Genomic DNA, 15,510 nt, shown 5'->3' with positions numbered 1-15,510 from the left:
CATTCGTGTGATTATATCTATCTCCCCCACTCCCAGAGACATGGGGGCAACCTGAGTTCAAAACAGTGCCCAGCATACAGTAGGTGCTTAATTAATATAAACAGTCAATAAATACTCATTTAATGAACAAAATCTGCCATCCACCCCCACAAAAAACATGGGAAGTGAATTAAGCTTAATGCTATTAAAGAGTTATCTGGAAGTTTGTCTTCCTACAACCACGTGATCCTCTCTCTGGGATTTCCCCACTCAACCAGGGACGAGAGGTCAAAGTTGACCTGATTATGTCTCCATCAAGGAAGTGTCCCTGGAAGGCAAATAAAGGCGGCACCACTTACATTACAGTCTCCCAAATGCAGGCAATGATACCCCAAGGTGGGGCTGTGCAAGCCCTCCAGCAAAGAGCTTTTGAAAATAAATGTGAAGCTGGGCTTAGTAGCTCATGCCTGCAATCTCAGAGACGAGAGAGGCTGAGAAGGGAGGACTGCTTGAGGTCAGGAGTTAAGAGACCAGCCTGGGAAACACAGCAAGACCCCATCTCAAAAAAAAAAAACAACCAAGCCAGGCATGGTGGCATGCGTCTGTAGTCCCAGCTACTTGGGAGGCTGAGGCGGGAGGATCACTTGAACCCAGGAGTTCAAGGCTGCAGTGAGCTGTGATTGCACCACTGCACTGCAGCCTGGGTGACCGTTTCTGAAAAAAAATAAAAAATAAGAAAAAGAAAATAAATGTGAACTTCAGCTAAAATACTATGACAGGCAGGTGCTGCCCTGAGAGGCAGAGCCTGGCTTCTGTCACTGGATTTTATGCAGGACTCCTCTCAAGGTTTTATGCAGGGAAGGGAATATCAATGCTGCCACCTTTTTTCCAGCCAGACTAACCCTGAACTTTACTGACATTGAGGTCCTCCCCACAGTGACAAAGACTGAGATGTACCCTGACTCCTCCCAAGGGCTAGCTTCCTACCACACCCATGTTCTTAGAGCAAAACGCCATCTCTTATGAGATCATATATGACGGAGTACCCAGAGCCAGGCCTAGGCCATATCAATGCTCAAGAAACGTGTATGGAACAGAAAGCGGGGTGAGGGAACGCAAGGGCAAACCACCTTGACCATTATTACTTTCAACGCCTGCCAGGTCTTCCTTGACTTCAGGCAGCTTTTCATTCCAGAGGGACTAACTGAAAGTCAGCTGCACTAACAAAACTGTGGCCTGGCAGTTATTTTTATAGAATAGTTTGAATATACCATAATTCAAGAGAGAAGATGGGTGCCTTCTGCCCCAATGAAACTGCTTCTCCCTGGGCACAATTTCCCCTACAGCACTTGCTGGAGGTGTGGAGGCTGGTCATCTCAGTAAGCAAACCAATTAAGAAACGACTGGGGCCAGGGAAATAATTTCCTCACTGTTGTCCTGCCCCCTCTTGCACTGCCAAAAGCAGAGGTTAAAAATCACAGAAACAGGGAACGAAGTCTGGCTTCACACATTATTCAAAGAAAGCATGCATAGAGAATGCTATTTTTAGTTAAATAGCAAGTGAGGCTGAGGAGAGGCTGGGGGACTGGGAACACATGTAGCAGAGCCAAAGCAAGTGGGGCACTAAGATTCTGTCTCCAGAACGCTGAGACCGTCCCAGGTAGGCAGGCTGACAGACACTTGGAAGCTGTTTCAGGGGGTTCCTCTGCTGTCAGATTTCTTGAATCCTAGGAAGGCTTGACTCAAATTTGGCCCCGAGACCCAGGATTTAAAACCTCAGTCTTGTGACCACCATGAGCTATAAAGAGTGTACTTTACCCTGAGAAATTATTCTCAGGAGGATTGTGAGCCGGCTCTAAAAGTAACCTCTCGCCCCATTCCAGAGAGGTACACTGAATTGAATAATTCTACTTCCTGCTGTGCATCAGAGAGCTCAGATGAGCTTGGCCAATGTTCTCTGTCATTAGGAGCCACACTGCTGCAGAAGGGAGCAGTGACTCCATTGCTTCAACCAATTTTCCACAAAGATGAAAACTGGAGGAAAAAAAGTATTCAAGCTAGAAATAGAAAGTTAGTCTGACTCCTAAGCTCCCCGCCAACCCCCGCCTCCTTCCCACTCTCAGTGGCAGTCCCAGAGCAGCTGTGGCAGTGACATGCCCTCATCCAGCCTTTCCATGTAACCGGAGCTGAGAGAGTGAAAGTCTAATATCCTATTAGCACAGCAAGCACAGAGGATGTCCCTGGGCTGGGCTAAAAGCATCTGCAGATCAATCTGAAAGCTGTTCTACTCTCTGGTCATTTTTTGACTGTGTTCTGATTTTCAGAAATATGAACAAGGGTAAATGAACTGGTCAGAAAGCTCAGGAAAGAAGACAGGTGCAAATCAGAACCAATTTCCCTCACAATGTTAGAAGCTAACCTAAGAAGGGAAAATATGGGGGAGGAGTCTCAACACAGTGCCCTGCTCCCCTGCTCGTAAACATTAGGAGCAGTAAACTGAGGTAAGAAAGTGATGATCCTTTTTCTTGTGATCTGTGTTTAGAAGGAGTTGGCACTTTACTCACAAACTTAGGGGCTGGGAGATGCCAGTCACAGGAACCTGCCACATGCCACCTCTGCAAACAAGGCTTCTCTTCCCACACTTCCAGACACCCTCCTCTCGTAATAGCTCTTGCATCCTCTCCCCACATCAAAAACCAAAATGCAATTGGCTTGGAGGTGGAATTCAGAAGTGACGCCCAAGATCTCATGTTCAGCTAAAACAAACAACGAGCTGCAGAACAGCACAGAGATGATCTCATACTCAGACTTTTCAATGTTTTGGGGGACTAGCATTAGCAGGAAGCATAATCTGTACATTAATGAGATGACTCCTGGAGACTGGGATTGTAAAAGATTTTCACTTTCTGTCATACATATCTATAATGATTAATTTGTTTTATAGTAAGCAAGTATATGTATATTCTTTTTTTTTTTTTGAGACAGGGTCTTACTCTGTTGCCCACGCTGGAGTGCAGTGGCATGATCTCAGCTTACGGTAACCTCAACCTTCTGGGCTCGAGCGATCCTCCTACCTCAGCCTCTGAGTAGCTGGGACTACAGGCACAGACCATCATGTATGGCTAATTTCTGTATTGTTGGTAGAGACAGGGTTTCACCATGTTGCCGGGGTTGGACTTAAACTCATGGGCTTGAATGCTACTCCTGCCTTGCCGTCCCAAAGTGCTGGAATTACAGGCGTGAGCCATCATGCCTGGCCATATATTACTTTTGTAATCAGATAAAAAACATTTTTAGAGTGATGGGATAGTTCAAGTCCTGATTTATCACCTCTCCACGGCAAGGTTGTGGTCTTGCTCGTCTTCTCCACTTCCGCTGGCCATGCCCTGGCTGTGCAGACAGGTGAGTGGGCAGCAGCAAAGGCCCTGTGGCATAAATTTCTTTCCTATCCTCATCTTAGCAGTGCAAACTCCCAAGCCCTGCCTTCACAAGTGATGATGAAATGTTTTATTTTCCAGGACAAGCCTTAAAGTGCCAAGGTACATGAAATGGACACAAAAACAGGGACACAATGACTTCTGACTTTGGACTGCTTTGACCAGGCCTAGTAAACAAGTTTCATTGGGAATGTCATCTCTAATCAGCTAGGAGCCCGTGCCTGGAATACCACATGAAACCTGTGTGGTCCTATGTCCATTCCCACCACGAGCAAGAGAGGGAGATGTGGTGAGAGGGCAGGTGGCAGCACCAGCTTTCCCTAAGGAACATGCAAGCCCACTCTCTGTCAGTCAGAGTTGCAGAAAACACTAGCCCACAATTCGTTCAATTATTCAGTACAACCCAATGGAGCCCGTAAGCTCAATTCATACATATGCCTTGTCCGGAGAGGGAGGCAGCAGTCCTGCATCCACCACATGCAGGATGCTCAACCCCCTGCTCAGTCAGAGGCCACACTCTGACATGGTCACAGGTGGTCCTGGAAGGGAGCCGAGGATGGTGAAGAGGTCCAAAGAGCACATTACATGAGGAGGACATTCTGCAAGACAACTGACTAGGCTTTTCAAAAAAGGTCATCATTGGCTGAGGGTGGTGGCACATGCCTGTAGCACTCAGGAAGAAAAGGAGGAAGGATCACTTGAGCCTAGGAGTTAGAGGCTCCCGTGAGCTATGATTGCGCCATTGTACTCCAGCCTCAGTGACAGAGTGAGACTCTGTCTCTTAAAAAAAAAAAAATCACTGGCTCAAGCCTGTAATCCCAGCACCTTGGGAGGCCGAGACGGGCGGATCACGAGGTCGGGAGATCGAGACCATACTGGCTAACACGGTGAAACCCCGTCTCTACTAAAAATACAAAAAAACTAGCCGGGCGAGGTGGCGGGCGCCTGTAGTCCCAGCTACTCGGGAGGCTGAGGCAGGAGAATGGCGTAAACCCGGGAGGCGGAGCTTGCAGTGAGCTGAGATCTGGCCACTGCACTCCAGCCTGGGCGACAGAGCGAGACTCCGCCTCAAAAAAAAAAAAAAAAAAAAAAAAAAAAAAAAAAAAAATCACATTATTAAAACAAGCCAGAGAGGACTGTTCTGGACTGCAAGGGCCTAAAGGGGCAAAGCCAAGTGCAGTGTGACTATTGATTGAATCCTAGTACAAAAATCTCAGCTACAACATATAGTTTTAAGTTAAATGAATACATTTAAAAATGAATTATATGTGAAATGATACTACTGAATTAATGGTAATTTTTTTCTTTTTCTTTCTTTCTTTTTTTGTTTTGAGACAGGCTCTTGCTGTGTTGCCTAGGCTGGACTGCAGTGGTACGATCAGAGCTCAGTGCAGCCTTGGAACTCCTGGGCTCAAACGACCCTCCTGTCTCAGCCTCCCAAACATTTGGGATCACAGGTGCACATCACTATGCCTGGCATTCATGCATGCTTTATTAATTAATTAATTTATTTATTTGGAGACAGAGTCTTACTTTGTCGCCCAGGCTGGAGTGCAGTGGTGCGATCTTGGCTCACTGCAACCTCCACCTTGTGGGTTCAAGTAATTATCCCACCTCAGCCTTCCGAGTAGCTGGGATCATAGACACGTACCACCAAGCCCAGCTAATTTTTGTACTTTTAGTAGAGATGGATGGGGCTTTGCCATGTTGGTCAGACTGGTCTGGAACCCCTGACCTCAAGTGAGTGCCTACCTTGGACTCCCAAAGTGCTGGGATTACAGGTGTAAGCCACTGCACCCGGCCTCTTCTGCCTCATCTAAGAGGGCTATGTTAAAAAAAAGTTGAACGCTAGCTTACCTCATACTCTGAATTATGTAAAAATAAATATATGTGTATATGCAGAGAAATAAGACTACAAGAAACATCTCAAACCATTAATGGTGGTTTTCACTAAGTAGCAGATCACAAATCTTTGAGTTCCTCTTCACAGTTCTTGCCATTTGTCCAATTTCTACAATGAATGTGCTTTAATTTTATAAAGGGGAGAAAAAAGGTTTCTTAGGAAATAAGGGTACACAAAGACTCCCCTCCAATGCACACTAAGCTCACAGATACCAGGTTTAATTTTTCTTCTGAAATTTCATAAAAGTACAAACTAGGCTGGGCGTGGTGGCTCACGACTGTAATCCCAGCACTTTGGGAGGCCGAGGTGGGCGGATCACGAGGTCAGGAAATCGAGACCATCCTGGCGAACATGGTAAAACCCCGTCTCTACTGAAAATACAAAAAAATTAGCCGGGCGTGGTGGCGGGCGCCTGTAGTCCCAGCTTCTAGGGAAGCTGAGGCAGGAGAATGGCATTAACCTGCGAGGCGGCGGAGCTTGCAGTGAGCGGAGATCGCGCCACTGCACTCCAGCCTGGGCGACAGAGCAAGACTCTGTCTCAAAAAAAAAAAAAAAAAAAAGGCCAAACTAATGCCAATAAGGGGAAATATATGGTTATTTTTTTCTTGAAGAAGAAAGACAAAAATGGAATTAAGGTATTCCAGAGTGAAAACCACTCATTCAATCAATCTTTTTTTTTTTTTTTGGAAAGAGACAGGGTCTCTGGCTGGGTGCAGTGGTTCATGCTTATAATCCCAGCACTTTGGGAGGCCAAGGTGGGAAGATGGTTTAAGGCCAGGCGTTTGAAACCTGCCTGGGCAACATAGTGAGACTTTGTCTCTACAAAAAATACAAAAATTAGCCGGGCATGGTGGCATGTGCCTGTCAAGTCCCAGTTACTCAAGAGGCTTGAGGCCAGAAAGGTGAGACTGCAAGTGAGCTATGACTGCACCACTGTACTCTAGCCTGGGCAACAGAGCGAGACCCTGTCCCTTTCTCTCTCTCTTTTGTTTTTTAAGAGACAGGGTCTTGCTCTGTTGCCCAGGCTGGAGTGCAGTGGCGCGATTACAGCTCACTTGCAGCCTTGAACCCTTGGCCTCAAGCAATTCTCCCACCTCAGCCTCCAGGGTAGCTGGGACCACAGATACGTGCCACCATGCCCAGCTAATTTACAATAATCAATTAATATATATGCTGTATCGGGCTCTAGGGAGACAAGGAGAACAGAGAATCCCATTTTCAGGAAGGTGAAATTTGGCTGAGAAGAACTACCAGGGAGGTTAAATTCAAAGTGCTATTAGGGGTAGGAGCCTCTTGAAGAATAAGGATAAGTTCCAGAGGCAAAGAGGAGTGGGGGACAAATTTTAAACCACACAAGGGGAATGCCCTAAGGCAGAGAAATACTAAGAAATTCTGCTTGGTTCACATCCTTCTGATAATTTGTTTGCATTCTTGTAGAATAATTTTAAAATTAATACTTGAAGCAGTATAAAACTGAAAGAAACGGGTGAAAGAAGGAAGGGAGGGGGAGAGGGAAAAAAAAGGAGGGTGGGAAGGAGGGCAGGGGACGATGGCATAGTAACAGCCCTGCTGTTCCTGAGTCCGGGAAGGAGGATTATGACTGTGGCCTGCATCTGATAGGCAACAAAGAAGCAAGGATGGGTTTTCAGCAGATAAATCGTCATATCCATAGACTGGACTGAGAAGGTGGGTGATGGCGGGCAGCAGAGATGAAGTGGAGGGGACACAGCAAAGGCACTGCTGCCCTGTGGTGTCTGCCACAAGTGCAAACCCAGAACCTGATCATGATGAAATATCCAAAAAAATGAAAACAAAGCCAAGGCCGGGCACGGTGGCTCACGCCTGTAATCCCAGCACTTTGGAAGGCCGAGGCGTGTGGATGGCTTGAGCTCAGGAGTTTGAGACCATCTCTACCAAAAAATACAAAAAATACAAAAAAAAAAAAAAAAAAAAGGGAAAACAAAGCCAAGCTGAGGAACACCCTACAAAAGAACTGATTGGTATTTTTGTTTTTTGTTTTTTGTTTTTGAGATGGAGTCTAGCTCTGTTGCCAGGCTAGAGTATACTGGCGCGATCTCAGCTCACTGCAACCACTGCCTCCCGGGTTCAACCAATCCTCCTGCCTCAGCTTCCCGAGCAGCTGGGACTACAGGTGCGTGCCACCATGCCCAGCTAATTTTTTTTTTTTTTTTTTGAGATGGAGTTTCGCTCTTGTTGCCCAGGCTGGAGTGCAATGGTGCAATCTTGGCTCACCGCAACCTCCACCTCCTGGGTTCAAGCGATTCTCCTGCTTCAGCCTCCTGCGTAGCTAGGATTACAGGCATGCACCACCAAGCCTGGCTAATTTTGTATTTTTAGTAGAGATTGCATTTCTCCATGTTGGTCAGGCTGACCTCAGGTCATCCACCCACCTCTGGCCTAAGTTTTTGTATTTTTAGTAGAGACGGGGTTTCACCATGTTGGCCCGGATGATCTCAACCTCTTGACCTTGTGATCTGCCTGCGTCAGCCTCCCAAAGTGCTGGGACTACAGTTGTGAGCCACTGCGCCTGGCCAGATTTGACCACTAAATGTAACGTATGGTCCCGGATAAGGTCCTGGACCAAAACAGTGTTTTGTCTGTTGCTACAAAGGAAGTTAGTGGGAAAACTGATGAAATGAGAAAGTCTATAGATTAGATTACAGACAGATGAGTACTAGATGAATGTTGATTTCCTAATTTTGATAAATGCACAGTGCTTCTATAAGAGAATGTTTTTGGGAAATACCCATTGAAGTATTTAAAAATAAAGGTGCAGGGTGGGCACGATGGCTTACACTTGTAATCACAGCACTTTGGGAGGCCAAAGTGGGTGGATCACTTGAGGTCAGGAGTTTGAGAACCACCTGACCAACATGGTGAAACTCCATCTCTACTAAAAATACAAACAAAATTAGCCAGGTGTGGTGGTGCATGCCTGTAATCCTAGCTACTCAGGAGGCTGAGGTGGGAGGATTGCTTGAACCTGGGAGGCAGAGGTTGCAGTGAGTCAGGATCATGCCACTATACTCCAGCCTGGGTGACAGAGTGAGACTCCATCTAAGAAAACTAAATAAGTAAATAAATAAAAAAATGTAAAGGTGCATATCACACCTGTAACTTTCAAACATTTTATAGAGACAGATAAAGGAAGAAATTAATATAAAATTAGTGTCAAAAAAGATGGACACTGAAGCCCAGGCATGGTAGCTCATGCCTGTAATCCCAGAACTTTAGGAGATCAAGGTAGGAGGATCACTTGAGGCTAGGATTGTGAGACTAGCCTGGGTAATAAGTGAGACCTCTGTGTCTACAGCAGGAAAAAAAAAAAAAAAAAACAAGATGGGCACTGAGAAACCGCTTTGGGTACAGAATGGACTAAACAAAGCTATAGATCTGTAATGATTATGCAAAGTGCTTATTATTGAGATTCAAGCCTGGGGTGCCACAGAGAAAACCTAGGAAATAACTACAAAGTCTTTGGTGGGCTTCAACTTAAAAGCTTTCTTCAGGCCAGGAGCGGTGGCTCACACCTGTAATCCCAGCACTTTGGCAGGCTGAGCGGGGGCGGACATGAGGTCAGGAGTTCAAGAACAGCCTGGCCAACATGGCGAAAACCTGTCTCTACTAAAAATACAAAAATTAGCTGGGCGTCATGGCGGGCGCCTGTAATCCCAGCTACTCAGGAGGCGGAGGCAGGAGAATCACTTGAACCGGGGAGGCGGAGGTTGCAGTGAGCTGAGATTGTGTCACTGCACTCCAGCCTGGGTAACAGAGTGAGACTCTGTTTCAAAAAATAAAAAATAAAAATAAAAATAAAATAATAAATAAAGCTATCTTCCCTGATTTGCAACATCATAAATAAATATGAACACTGTCACTCAGCTTCACATGATGCTGCTGAAATTATCAGCAGAGCCTCGTAGGCTGTCCGCACCACACAATACTTAACACCCTTGTAGATAACATCAGAGTTAGAAAGAACAGATAGGAAGGCTGTAATCCCTACCTTAGTTTCAAATTAGTTTAAGCCTGTGTTCCTGAGCCCAACTCCTCATGTTCAAGAACCTACCTTAATGAAACTGGAAGGCCAAAGGGACACATGAGAGCTCAAATGAATAAAGCAAATGGTTTCAACATAAGTAAAACTTATTTCAAGAACAATGCAAAAAAATTTTCCAAGATAGTCTACCTTTGCGATAGCATCAAGTTGTCAGAGGAGCTGCATAACCAGAAGATATCCCAAACATCCTAATCATTTTCTTACCTCAGAAAAAAATCCTGTCAATACATGAGTCTCAGGCTCCCGATGAATGCTGAGGGCTGTATTCATTTTACTAAACTAAAATGTATTACGTATCTACTCTAGTACTGAGGACACGATAGCAAAACCCTCAAGGAGCTGACAGACCTGCAGGGAACACAGGCGGGCAGGCAACTGACAGAGTGTTGATGCTCTGGTGGGTGAGGGAGCACAGAGAAAGTGCCCAAGCAGTCACAGCTGCCACCTTGAGCATAGAATGGCTCCTTCGTAGGCCAAGCCCTAATAAATGCCCAACGACAGCCTCAAAACTGCACACAAATGGAGAATCCACACATCTGACAACTGTCGGGACTGCTCAGCTCCTTCTCCAAGAGCATCTCACACTCAACAACAACTGATTCCAGAATCTCCAGATGGCTTGGCCCTCCAGTAAGCATCCTGTAGACAGTTAAAGTTATAAACTGCTATGAGGTAATACTCTTACCTGTGGCTTCAATGTACTCAATACATCTTTCAATAAAAATGGGGATCGGCTTCTCTGGAGTCACGACAGTTGTTAAAGGCACCCCAAAATAGTTACTCTCCCAGGTTGCCTTTGTGATGGATGGCCGGGGTTTGGGCTTTGGTTTCTGTCCAGGAAAGAGAAAAGGAAGCACAAAAACAAGTGAGTATCAACATGTAACTTAACCTTCAGTAAGGCTTCCAGAGGGGAAGCAGTGGTATAAAAACTGCTAGAAAGATGCCAAGTGGCTGGATGCGGTGGCTCATGCCTGTAATCCCAGCACACTGGGAGGCCGAGGCCGGTGGATCATCTGAGGTCAGGAGTTCGAGACCAGCCTGGCCAACATGCTGAAACTTATCTCTACTAAAAATACAAAAATTAACCAGGCGTGGTGGCGGGCGCCTGTAGTCCCAGCTACTCTGGAGGCTGAGGCAGGAGAATTGCTTGAACCCAGGAGGTGGAGACTGTGGTAAGCCGAGATTGCGCCACTGTATTCCAGCCTGGGCAACAGAGTAAGACTCCATCTCAAAAAATAAATAAAATAAAATAAAATAATTTCAAGAAGGATTAAAAAGACTCGCTTGGCTCATTTCATTAATTTTAATTTTCTATCTTCTGGCCTCTGAATACCACATAAGATGCCAGAAAGTCACACCTTCAGTATGAGACCACATTATTAGAACAAAGATGTTTATAAGAAGCAGGCCATGTTTATGTAATAAAATAACAATACGATAATTATCTACATCCTCTACCAGGGATGCTCTGGAGTAAACAGGAAGTTTTCCAAACACCCTACAAGGATAATAGATGTTACATACTCAAAGATAGCTAAAATCGTTTAAAAAAAAATGAAATGGAAAACAGATCATTTCCTCTTTCTAGAAAAGGCAGCAGGCATTCTGCTAGGGCTGATAGCCCCACATGAGAACGTCCCTTGATACATTAGCTTGGGGTCAATTCTCAGTTGCATCCATATTAGGAAAAGGTAAAGTCAACTAATCAAATAAGACAAAGTATTTTTTTGTCTATTTTTTCCCCAGTCACCTTCTTCAAGAAGTACTAGCAGCAGCAGCAGCAGCAGCAACAGCAACCACTTGAGAACTTACTATGCACAGAGTAAGTTCCAAATATTATTTTTATTATTATTATTTTGAGACAGGGTCTCCCCGTGTTGCTCAGGCTGGAGTGCAGTGGCACAACCACAGCTCACTGCAGCCTGGACCTCCTGAGCTCAAGCGATCTTCCTACCTCAGCATCCCAAAGCTGGGACCACAGGCATGTACCCAGGCTAATTTTTAAATTTTCTGTAGAGATGGGGGTCTCATCTCACTATGTTGCCCAGCCTGCCAAATATTATTTCTTTTAAACCTGATGACACTCCATCTTACCAAGGAAAAAATGTCTCACATGCCTAAATGACACAACTAAGTAACTGCTTGGATTCAAATTTAGGAAGATTTGTCTCCAAAGCCTATACTCATTAACATGATTAATACTGAGATACTCTGCTTCAAAAGTATTCAATCTTTTTCTTTTGAACTTTAAATGGAGAAAAAATTACTCTAAACAAACGATACATTTCCTAAAGTCAAAGAAATACACTTGAAATTTTGGCCTTTTGTTAAAATATCTACTAAAAAGAGAAAAGTAACCAAATAGGATCACGGTAAATTAGACCCAGGTGTATTCCCAGCAATTCAGTTTCATTTTCCAGTTGATGAAACCAATTTAGAAAAGCAGATTTACTCAGAAATGTGCACAGCCCATAAAACTAAATTATTTAGGGATTTTACATAAAATCCACGGAAAGAAACAACAAGCTACCAGGCCACAGGCCACCTATTCCCTCTCCTTCTCCTGCCCATCTTCGTTACTACTAGTACCCCTCTATATAGGAAAAAAATCACTTCCTGTTTAGTCTGAGATTCTTTGAGAACTTCCTGTGCAAACAAGTAGCAAGAAAAAAATAAAAAAGAACAGAGCAGAATATAATGTACACAAGGAAAGAGCAAGTCCATTCCAGTTCTGGGCTGCTGGGTGAGATTACTTCAAATGACAAACCAAAGGCAATGAGAATCCAATCTTCATTCAGCCTGCTACTTGACTCAGTATGGAGAATGCTATAATGTGAATGGATTCTGGGGTCCTAGGGAAGAACCATGCACTCCATAAAGCCTGTCCCCACTCACTGTGAGATACCCACCCCTCATAAAGTGGTGGCATAGCCTCCTAGGTTGGGGGCAATGGCTGCTGCTTACTCCCCTTATAGACTGAAGCAAACAGGCTCTGACTTCAGACTTTTTTTTACCAAAGAAGTAAGGAAAAGTCAATTAATGATATATGATATACATTTACAGGAAATAATTTAGCCAGTCTATACTGTCTGTCTAGCATCTTCTACTTATATGAAGTATAACATAAAGAATTTAAGGCTGGGCATGGTGGCTAATGCCTGTAATCCTAGCACTATGGGAGGCTGAGGTGGGCAGATTGCTTGAGCTCAGGAGTTCAAGACCAGCCTGGGCAACATGGTGAAGCCCCATCTCTATCAAAAATACAAAAACAATTAGCTGGGCATGGTAGCGCACGCCTATAGTCCCAGCTACCTGGGAAGCTGAGATGGGAGGATCGCCTGAGCCCAGGAGGTCAAGGCTGTAGTGAGCTAAGATCATGCCACTGCACTCCAGCCTTGGTGAGAAAGTGAGACCCTGTTTCAAAATAATAAATAAATAAGACGGCTGGCCGGGCATGGTGGCTCACGCCTATAATCCCAGCACTTTGGGAGGGTGAGGCGGGTGGATCACTTGAGATCAGGAGTTCGAGAGCAGCCTGGCCAATATGGTGAAACCCTGTCTCTACAAAAAAATACAAAAATTAGGCAGGCATGGTGGCAGATGCCTATGATCCCAGCTACGCAGGAGGCTGAGGCAGGAGAATCACTTGAACCCAGGAGGCAGGGGTTGCAGTAAACTGAGATTGTGCCATTGCACTCCAGCCTGGGCGACAGAGCAAGACTCCGTCTCGGGGTGGGGGGCGGGGTGGGAAAGAGGGGCTGAGTGCTTCTATTTCACACATTGTTGCAACCAGATAACAATGATTCAAACAATGCTCTCTCCCCTTAAAATATTTCATATTTTTTAAAGTTTAACATGTTAACAGTTGAAAAGTTTTTATATTTAGAGTTTAAAAGGTTAGCTATACAATCTGAATAACCAAAGAGCATCTGCACTTAAATCACATTCATCCATTTCTATCATTCAAGTTTTTAACAATTTCAAATCCTACAGAATACGCCTGTCAAAACTAACAGCACTGTTCAATAAAACCGAGGCTTCCAAATAAACCGCTGTGAAGGAATAAAAATGGAAGCTGCAAGGAAGCTATTCCTAATCACCTTAAAGCCTCCTTCTAACCATGGTTCTAGGAAACAGACAACAAATTTCAATCTTTTATTTTTTTTATTTTTTTTATTTTATTTTATTTTATTTATTTATTTATTATTATTTTCTTTTTTTTTATTTTTATTTTTATTTTTATTTTTTATTATACTTTAAGTTCTAGGTACATGTGCATAACGTTTATATCATGTATAACTCCCCAATGCAATCCCTCCCTCCTCCCCCCTCCCCATGATAGGCCCCAGTGTGTGATGTTCCCCTTCCCGAGTCCAAGTGATCTCATTGTTCAGTTCCCACCTATGAGTGAGAACATGCGGTGTTTGGTTTTCTCTTCTTGTGATAGTTTGCTAAGAATGATGGTTTCCAGCTGCATCCATGTCCCTACAAAGGACGCAAACTCATCCTTTTTGATGGCTGCATAGTATTCCATGGTGTATATGTGCCACATTTTCTTAATCCAGTCTGTCACAGATGGACATTTGGGTGATTCCAAGTCTTTGCTATTGTGAATAGTGCCGCAATAAACATACGTGTGCATGTGTCTTTGTAGTAGAGTAATTTATAATCCTTTGGGTATATACCCAGTAGTGGGATAGCTGGGTCAACAAATTTCAATCTTATATTCCCCTACCCTCTTAATACTATGAACAAGATGATGCCGGTGTGTTCTAACAATCTAACTTACCCAGGACATTTAGCCTTCATCAACTGAGTACCTTCTGTGTACCAGAACCTAGCATAAATTCTTTTTTAGATAGGGTCTCGCTCTGTCATCCAGGCTGGGGTGCAGTGGCACAGTCATAGCTCCCTACAACCACGGCTTCCTGGGCTCAAGGGATCCTCCTGCTTTGGACTCCCAAAGTGCTGGGATTACAGGCATGAGCCACCGCACCCAGCCAGCATAAATTCTTTATAAACACTCCAGAGTCACAAAAGATTTGTGGGTGTGGGTGTTAAAAACTCCATTTTATAGAGGTCAGCTCCTAGAAAAAGTCAGTAACTTGACAAAGTCAGGTCTGCATGACTGCAAAACCTGTGCTTTTAACTACCACGGCTTATAATCTAGTGAAAATTATTGGGATGGAGGGAATAAATAAATGAATGACTAAGTGAATAAAAGCACACTAACAGCCACGCATGGTGGCTGACATCTGTAATCCCAGCACTTTGGGAGGCCAAGGCGGGCGGTTCACGAGGTCAGGAAATCGAGACCATCCTGGCTAACACAGTGAAACTCCATCTCTACAAAAAAAAAAAAAAAAAAAATTAGCCTGGCATGGTTGCGGGCGCCTGTAGTCCCAGCTACTCGGGAGGCTGAGGCAGGAGAATGGTGTGAACCTGGGAGGTGGAGCTTGCAGTGAGCCGAGATCGCGCCACTGCACTCCAGCCTGGGCTACAGAGCAAGACTCGTCTCAAAAAACAAAACAAAACAAAACAAAACAAAACAAAACAGCACACTAGCTGGGCTCGGTGGCTCATGCCTGTAATTCCAGCACTTTGGGAGGCTGAGGCGGGCGGATCACTTGAGGCCAGAGTTTGAGACCAGCCTGGTCAACATGGCGAAACCCCATCTCTACAAAAAATATTTTAAAAAATTATCTGGGTGTGGTGACACACGCCTGTAGTGCCAGCAACTTGGGAGGCTTCAGTGGGAGGATGGCTTGAGCTGAGGTGGAGGCTGCAGTGAGTCAAAGTTGCACCACTGCACTCCAGCCTGGGTGACAGCAGAAGATCCTGTCTCAAAAAAAAAAAAAAAAAAAAAGGAAGGCACACTGATCACTGATTATCTGGAGGACTTCCAAAGGTTTCTAAAGGTAATAAAGATCCACTCATACAAAATACCAGGGAACTTTAAGTTGGCAAAGAGAAGAATGGGGCACTCTGATACCTATTTTCAAATAGCTATAGAGCCACCTATTGACTATGGAGCAGGCTTCTTTTGTACGGCTCCAAAGGGTCACGTTAGGAACGATAAGAAAGACGGAAGGCTAACTGAGACAACTGCT

At 44.6% G+C, this 15,510-nt stretch overlaps 1 protein-coding gene across 1 annotated transcript in view; it reads right to left on the bottom strand.

The window, feature by feature from the left end:
- ARHGAP35 (Rho GTPase activating protein 35) overlaps positions 1–15,510 on the bottom strand; it is a 147,382-nt gene that overhangs the window by 56,247 nt on the left and 75,625 nt on the right. The window contains exon 3 of the mRNA XM_033223791.1: positions 10,086–10,230. Within this exon, the coding sequence (XP_033079682.1) occupies positions 10,086–10,230 (145 nt within the window). The remainder of the gene's footprint in view (positions 1–10,085; positions 10,231–15,510) is intronic.

The sequence above is a fragment of the Trachypithecus francoisi genome, unplaced genomic scaffold (genome assembly GCF_009764315.1).
Source record: "Trachypithecus francoisi isolate TF-2019V2 unplaced genomic scaffold, Tfra_2.0 Lachesis_group12, whole genome shotgun sequence".
NCBI lineage: Eukaryota > Metazoa > Chordata > Mammalia > Primates > Cercopithecidae > Trachypithecus > Trachypithecus francoisi.
This window is presented reverse-complemented; position numbering and strand designations above follow the sequence as displayed.